This window comes from Macadamia integrifolia, unplaced genomic scaffold (genome assembly GCF_013358625.1).
Source record: "Macadamia integrifolia cultivar HAES 741 unplaced genomic scaffold, SCU_Mint_v3 scaffold264, whole genome shotgun sequence".
Lineage (NCBI taxonomy): Eukaryota > Viridiplantae > Streptophyta > Magnoliopsida > Proteales > Proteaceae > Macadamia > Macadamia integrifolia.
Window position 1 is genome coordinate 324,389 of NW_024868851.1, and position 8,246 is coordinate 332,634.

At 38.1% G+C, this 8,246-nt stretch overlaps 1 protein-coding gene across 2 annotated transcripts; it reads right to left on the reverse strand.

Annotated features, from left to right (window-relative positions):
• Window positions 1-2,099: 2,099 nt before the first annotated feature.
• LOC122066962 (protein WVD2-like 3) lies at window positions 2,100-8,018 on the reverse strand. 2 transcript variants are annotated; one of them, XM_042630806.1, is made up of 7 exons: window positions 7,874-8,018; window positions 5,610-6,154; window positions 3,652-3,740; window positions 3,444-3,537; window positions 3,245-3,316; window positions 2,722-2,832; window positions 2,100-2,576 (listed from the first exon to the last, which is right to left on the reverse strand). In XM_042630806.1, exons 2-7 carry the CDS (start codon window positions 6,150-6,152, stop codon window positions 2,289-2,291), a joined length of 1,197 nt encoding a protein of 398 aa, XP_042486740.1. In that variant the 5' UTR covers window positions 6,153-6,154; window positions 7,874-8,018; the 3' UTR covers window positions 2,100-2,288. The 2 variants fall into 2 exon arrangements, with proteins under 2 accessions (XP_042486740.1, XP_042486741.1); XM_042630807.1 differs by lacking the exon at window positions 7,874-8,018 and adding an exon at window positions 7,810-7,828.
• Between the last annotated feature and the right edge of the window lie 228 nt (window positions 8,019-8,246).

Sequence of the window (8,246 nt, forward strand, 5' to 3'; positions counted from 1 at the left end):
AAATATATAATGAAGTTCCTAGAAAGTTAATTTGGCAAGTTTTAGAAAAGAAATGTTTTGAGAAAATACATGGGCAAATGTAAAGATATGTGTAATGATGTAGTGTAGCTCCGCTAGTCCAGAGGCGTTGTGTGTTAACAGACATCTCCAGCTCGAGTCTCCTCGTGATTGATCTATTACAAGAGTCCGATGTGACTACCTATAACTAGGGTAACCCTTGGCCATGAACCGTAAAACATAAAAGGTTCGAGGGGTTCCTTGTTAGCGAAAAAATTAAAATGTAGTGACTAAGTCATATGCTTTTTGCAAGTGATATTGTATTGGTGAATGAAGCAAGTGCTAGTATAAATGAAAAGTTAGATTTATGGAGATCAACCTTGGAACCAATAGGTTTTAAGATAATAAGAACAAAAAAAAAAGTATATTAGGTGTAACCTTAGTAATAATATGATTAAGAATGATGAGGTGGTGAAAATTGACGAAACAGAGTTACTATAAAGTGATGACTTTAGATACCTAGGCTCATTTATGAATAAAGAATGAGAAATAGATAATGATATTATACAAAGAATTAGAATATAGTGGACAATATGGAGGGGTACATCCAGAGTGTTTTGTGATCGATGTATCCCTTTAAAACTCAAAGTGAAATTTTATATAACATTTATAAGATCAGCAATGAAGTATGCGGCTGAATGTTGGGAAGTAAAGAAAAATCAATTGAACAAACTTAATGTCATTGAAATGAGGATGTTGCGTTGAATGAGTGGTAAAATAGAAAAGATAAAATAAAGAACAAACAAACTAAAGTAAACCTGATAGTTGCCCCTATTCATAATAAGTTGCGAGAAAGTTGTCTAAAGTGGCATGGACATGTGCAATTAAGGCCTTTAAATGCTCTAGTATAGAAAAAGTGATTTATTTCAAATTAAAGGAGCTAAAAGAGTTAATTAGAGATAGGACTGAAATCTTGTAAGACTATAAATAGAACTTATTTAAAAAATAAGATCCATATGACTAACCCATTTAACTGGGATTGATAAGGTTGAATATAATTGTGTAATTAACCATTAGGATGCCCGTTCACTGCTATGAGGGCAACTCTGAATAGGTTATCTGTCAAAGTTAGTGGTTTATATCGATCATGGCCCACCACGAATGAGCCCATAATGCTTCCCAAGCCCCCATCCTCTCCCTGTTTTTTCTTTTTCTCCAATTCTCTTACAAAACGAAACAATTCTAAATTGATTTTACTTTTCAAAACTATTTTCAAATGATCAAGGATCATCTCTGTCGATTGGTTGTGCCTTTGCTTGTCAAAGGCTTTGGCCTGAGGTTTGTACTCTGGTTCAAGTCCCCTCCCACACACTTGGGTGTCCAACGCATGCCCCTTTCTTACCATCCCATCGGGCACCCAATCACTTGGCACAAAAAATAAAAGATAATCTGGCAACACTACGTAATCACATGACTCCACTTCAGGCCAGGACAAACAAGAGCTGGGTATTTTGAAATAAATATGGATCTAGGCTCCATATGATACTACATCCAAGAGGTAAATTGCACACGGGCAGTATAGCAATCTTTTTTTCCCCTCAAAAGCGATAAATATGGGAAAAAGTAGGCTGTCCGAGAGTGTTCCTGCTGCGCTCAGACTCAGAGGGGAGCGAAATGATCACCCTGCCCCATTAAAGGCAGTAATCCCTGATCCTGTTAATGTTTCCCCATTTTGGCCCCCATGCTGGTGCAGGGGCCATGCTCCCATATATAAGCCAAAGCCAAGGTTCCTTTCTGAAGAGCAACTCCTGTTTCTACGTGTGTGGTCTATGTTGCCTAGAAAGTAATCTTTTCACAAATGGAAGTGCTAGAAAACTCATCCAACATAAGGTCCCACTACATGTAGAAATCTTTTTTCCTTTGTGTAAAGAACCATGGTATGATTAGGCCGACTATAATAACAGGAGGAAAAAAAAATCGTAATTCCACACTAGCAGTCTAGCACACCTGCTTCAATAGTCCCTCTTATCAACCACATATTTGAGAAAGAGGGGAAAGGGAAGGGGGAGCAGTATGTATGTTCATGTCACTGGATGTGTTGCTGTAATAAAACTGGAACTCTTTATATATATTGTGTAAATATAAATTACAGAAAATTTACACTTCATATATCACAGAAAATACTGCAACCAGTCCTTGCAAACAAGAAGACAGTGCCCTTTTTGGAACCCATACAAAAAAAAAAAGAAAGGAACTTTCCCTGTTAAATTAGAAAAAACTCACCAAGTGACTCATGAGTGGACTGTGATGTCTACATTACTCTGCTCAGTTGTCTTGGGGGCAGCAGAATTTGTGCTTTCTCTCACCTGTTTGGGGGCATCTTTGATTCTGGGAGACGAGTTTGTGTTTCGGCTGCTATTGTTAGTAGTAGACTTAGTATCTTCTTTGTAAATACCCAGACTAAGACGACTTGAACGACCAGAGACTCCTTTCTGATTGTCTCCCCGAGATGAATCAACCGTATCACTGCAGCTTTTTCTCCGCCCCAACTTTGGTGATTTTGCACGAGTTGTAGGTAGCTGTCACACAAAGTAAAGAAAGCTCAACATCAGGTTTGCTTACAACAATTTAAAAAAAAAAAAAAAAAAATGGTTATTACATTGGCTGCGATAACTTCTATGGATCATTGCTACTATAGGACTGCAAACAAAATTGATGTGGTACCTTTTTGAGTTCAACCTTAGGTGGTGGACCCTCGTGGTAAAAGCTTGGCATTGGGTTTGCTTTGAACGCTAAGCTCTTTCTAAGCTGCTTTATAGCTGCCTCTCGTTCCTCCTGTAAAATGTAGGATGGATTAACAGGGTGGCCAGAAAGCATATATCAAATCTATTACACAAAATTACAAAACAAAGGTAAACCAGCACATAGAAGTAAAACAGGGTTTTTGTGTAAAAAAGTTTGTGTTAGCATGAAAAGCAACTAATTAATGCCCTTGGGCAACATATTTGTGCATAATTGAATCTATGCAGTGAAAAGTGCACACCAAAAATTAAAATAAGAAAGAAAAAAAAAGAGGAAAATATGTGCTTCAAATCTTCAATGTTTAAACCTATAGATAAAACAAATCATTTTAAACTTTTACAATTTGTATCAAAAAATTTCATAGAAAAAAGGGGAAAGAAGAAAGAACAATGAAACTGAGAATTATTTTGGCACTACTATTTGAGATATTAAGGAAGTCGCGTACCTTAGTCCGAGCTTCACATTGGGTCCTCTCTGCCTCCAATGCTTGCTGCTTCTCCTCTAACTTTGAGTAAAACTAAAAGAGGAAAAAAAGAGAAAACACAACAATTGAACTGATATGGAAGAAAAGTAAGAATGTTTTTTTTTTTCTTTTGGGTGTAGTTTACACCACTTGATGTGCGAAAGTCTAACAAGAAACATACCTCCTTACGTTTCTCTGCACGCTCAGAACATTTAAACACAGGAGCTGATGGAATAGTTACTCTGGAGCTTACTGTCTTAACAGATGCTGCAGTCCTATGCAAGGTTAAGTATAAACAATTTTAAAACTTCACAACTGTTTCAAAATAAAATTACAAAGGTAACGGAAAACATAGGACTAGAGTTTAAGCTGATAGGAACAGAGGATACGAGGAAGCAACAGAGCAGGCATCTTCTTCATCTGGAAGATTCTTATTATCAGGTTGCAATGGCTTTCTAGTTGCCAAGGATAATCTAGGCTGCAAGAATTATAAAACTCCGAACATTAGCAATAAAGTGGTTCTTATATAAGAGTTATTCATCAAAGTTTAATTTGATTCAATGACCAGAACTAGACTAGGACATATAGCTCTGAGACATATAACAAAAATTCATTTATTTGCATCAACATTTCGAGGGGCTCATCCAAGACTTACTCGAACTACTCAACAAAAAATGGGAGAGTATTACCTAAAAATTTCAACAGGCTGAAATATTATGGGAATTGTTTGAGATTTCAAAACATAAAGCATTGCAAGGAGCATTGTATGCAACTTCAAATGAATGGGTTCAGCTCAAGATGTCACCAAATCTGAAGAAAGAGGTTGTACATTCAAAAGTAAAAAAGAAGGTTGCAAGGTGGGAATTGGAGTCCAAATTTCTTACATCGGTAGTTTGTAACCAGGGAAGGCCCAGAGTAAGGTGCTCTCCACCATGTTTTATGTCTCATCAATACCCTTCTATGGTCTACAATACCAAGGTGTCAAGTATTGATATTAGTCTATGTATTGGGAGGGTAATTTTAAGAGTATGAGAGAGAAACTAAGAGATGCAAGATACACTAAAGATATGCATGGACTCGGTCAAGAAACACATGGATGTGCTTAGGATGCATGTAAAATATTGTGTTGAGCATAATACACCATATATAAGCAGTAATTAGGTCCAACCATGGGGCGTTAGGAGATCGGACCCAATATCAAACATGTGACATGTAGTAACTATATGATCTAGTCCCGACTTTGGGCAGTGTCGAAATATTGCATGACAAATGATGTTTTCAGTGTCATCAAGGATAAATTCATTGGCATGAAGAAACTACATGGGCATTAAAACGTTTTGATCATCCAAAAGAAAAGTGGCAAAAGAAAAATGGAAAAAAACAAAAGCTTCATTCAATGGTTTCTATTCACCTAAGACTAAAAGTGTTCCAATCGAGTGGTGTTAGAGGAGTGAAATCAGAGGTTAAATAAATCAAAGAGAGTTAAATATAACTTATGCAGAGTCAAGGATGTGTTATTCCAATCACGTGGTGTTAGGGTTGTAGTTTGCTGGCTAGGTCTTTCTTAATGAAAGGGTCAAGAGATGCAGAGAGCCAGAGATCAAAATTGTGAGAGACAATGAGGTGGGAGGGGGAAGAGAAGGGGGCAGGACTGAGAGACAAGATCCACAGAGATGAGAAAGATTGTCACTAACAGTGAGAGAGAAAGCGAGCATGGCGTCCGCCGATGCTGTTTGCTCCCAGGATAGACAACCGCCGCTGTAGCGTCGTTGTCACCTCTGCACAGGCTAGTTCTTCGGTGGCGGTGGAGGTGGCAGCCACTGCTGCCAATGACTCACGAGAACTGGTTCCACCTGATTTCCAGTGGTTGCAGCTTCTAAGATGAGATGACTCAAGTGTATGTATTGAACCGTCTCAGGCTGTATAGAATCTCGACTGATAGTCTGAGACGGTAGTTCTGGATCAATATAGTGTATAGTTATTTTTTTATGTTTCGTCTCTGTGCTATATTGAATCAGATCCTACATATACCAATACATATCAGGTGTATCAACAGGATACATATAGATAATTCCTCGTAGGTTGTACAATTCATTATGGGAAGGTCAGGAGCAAGAAGATTATACGCACAAGCGGTACTGCACATGCCACCTGCTACCATGCATAATGAGATCTACTCATTGTAGCTCACCTCAATTTACGATATGATATACTAGGGTAGAAAAACAAAAAAGAAAGGCATAGTACCAATGTATAAATCAAGTCATAGCATGGGTGTCAAGAAATAGTTTGATACCTCATATGAGGATAAATTCTTCAAATACATGAGAGGAAAAAGAAGCATTACCTGAGGCTTCTTTGTTGTGCTGGGGGCCTGGAAGTTGTTGGTATTGGATGGTCTGTTTATGCCACCAGAAACAGAAGTTTCAGGCCCAACAGGACGAGTTCCACTAGACGCACGCTTCTCAGTTGCCAGTGCAAATGGTTGAGGAACAGTGCAGTTTGATCGCATGTTTCCAGTGCCATCAGATCTTGATGAAGATTTCACAGAAGGGCTTAACTTTTTGTGGTTGCTTGGCTTCTGACCTTCAGATTTTTCTGTTTCCTCTCTTGGTTGCTCTCCCTTGTGACAATTTTCAACCTTATGGTGGAGCTCAGATATCTCAATTGGATTTTCCATTGTGCATTCTTTGACATCACAATCCTTTAATTCGGCAGTCTCATCTAGAATTTGAGACTTTGGATTCCCCTTCATGTGATCATCTGGTTCTGGAAGGCCATTTTGCCGATGAACAATGTCATTGCCTGAATCATGGCCAACACCATTGGAATAAACTACGACATGATCTGACTCTTTGTCCATACAAATATCCGCAATTTCTCTGCCCATAACTGCAAAGGAGAAAAGGTGGGGGCGTTACTTTATATATCTCTAAATCACACAGGCTGCAAAAAGTCAATCAGAGAAAAACCCTCAGTGCATTGGATGTCATGGAATTCATGGTAAAATATCAATCTCACTAAGTAAGCATTCAACCATACCCTATCATCAATTCTGCCCCAACACAGGGATTCCTCCTTTTGGATCAATTAAACAATATTTTCTTTCATTTTAACATATGTAGTAAAATACTAGCAACAATGGAAACAAAAGTGGTCTTAGGAATACTTGTAGCAGCAAAGATCTCACTTACAGCACTTTACAGTTCTATTGACTGAGAGACAACTTTCTTGTATGATCAACTTAACAAAGAACAACCAAAAAAAAATCATAACTAAAAGCATCGATATTGCACATAGAAAGGCAAGCATGGTACCAATGTCATGTTGGAGTGAAGTAATTTGGAAAACAGCAGGGCCGATTGGTTTCGCCAAATGAAATGAACAAGACAAATTTAATAAGGGACTAAGTGCAAAGAGGAGATGAAAATTGCAACAGAAGCAGCAAGATCCTTTCTACAGAAAAATCACATTCAATTCAATAAAATAAGCCATTCATAACAATACAGAAACATAAGTGGCTCTCAAAAGCATAACCAATAGGCAGCACCCTGGACTCAGCGTCCTCCTCTACAATCAGAAACTAACAGATTACATACAACTACGACGAGAACAAAACTAACAATAAGAAAAGAAAGAAAACTGATACAGATAGCAACCTGCCCAGATGCAAATGCTTTCCTATGCAGGAGAAGCTAAACAACGCTAAAATGAATTAGCAGGAAGATGATAAAAGATTATCAGGGCAAGGTTAGCATCAATGATAGAAGGGACAAGATCAGCTGGAGGGAGGTGGGGTAGAAAATTTGTTTTCTAAATTCATGAATGGGACATATCAAATACGAAGATTCACAATATCACGGCAGAAAATTTTCAAAAAAAGAGTAAATCTTAGACAAAGAGGTTGTTCTTCAAACACACTTGGCTCACAAAAATATAAAAAGGAGAGCAGAAAGATTTTATCAGAATGGATTTTCGCCCTGACCCCAGGTTAATTCGGAAAGAAAAAATTGAAAACAACAAACAAAAAAAAAATTTATGTTTTGCCATTGGTGCGCTAAATAAGCAATAAAATTTGCAAGGGAAAAAGGAAGTCAATCATTTGAAGCTCATTTGCAGGAGAAGAAGAAAAAAAAAATGTAAACCTTAAAGGTGGCATTGGAGAAGAGGGAATACCCTGCCTACTCATCCAGTCTACAGAACCAAAAGAAAGTTGAGAACAGGAAAATCCAGAATCCCAAGAAGCCACATTTCTGTGCAAGACAAAAACAGGAAAATTGCATCCTATGCTAAAAGCACAGAAGAACCAAAAATCACAAAATGAGACACCAAAACATCGACAAATCCACAAACCAACTGCAGGCAAACAATCATTCAAACGTACATAACAAACAAGAATCCAAAAAAAAATAACCTCTCCCTTCCTTTCCGTATCCACATAAAACACAACTTTTCCGCGGATCAAATCCACGAAAACAAGAACAACAACAAAAGAACAAAGCAACTAACAACTCCTCTTAGAATCAAATCACATTGCCTGTACTAACCTCAAAAAACCAGATCAATAGCAGTTCAAAGCATAAAATGAAGAAAATGTTGGAGATTTCTTACAGTACTTCACCGATCTGATGAGATCCCTAAGCTTTGTTTGAACAATAAAACGACCTCAACAACGCTTCCAGTTCCACCGCTCTCTCCCTTCGTCCTGGTTCTACCACTTTTCCTTGCGGACCCTTGTCCCCCCACTAAAGCGTCCGAGTCCTCTTTTATATTTAATTCTACTGTAGATATATATAGGAGCGTCGGGTATTAACGGCGTCATATCACGGCGTTACTTCAAAAACCCTATATGGGCCCACCATATTTTTTTTTTACAGATTTTCTTTCCGTCAAGTCGTGCGTTCGGGTCTTGTGGTAGATCTTTTCGTCCGGCCCTTCACACAAAACTTATCAACCTTACCGCTTCTCTCGCTATTTGTCGGAA

Coding starts and splice junctions, on each gene's coding strand:
- LOC122066962 (XM_042630806.1), bottom strand. CDS start 6,152: ATGGGCAGAGAAATTGCGGATATTTGTATGGACAAAGAGTCAGATCAT. Junction 3,538..3,651: donor GCCTGCTCTGTTGCTTCCTC/GTATCCTCTGTT, acceptor AACCTTGCATAG/GACTGCAGCATCTGTTAAGA. Junction 2,577..2,721: donor CTAAGGTTGAACTCAAAAAG/GTACCACATCAA, acceptor TTTGTGTGACAG/CTACCTACAACTCGTGCAAA.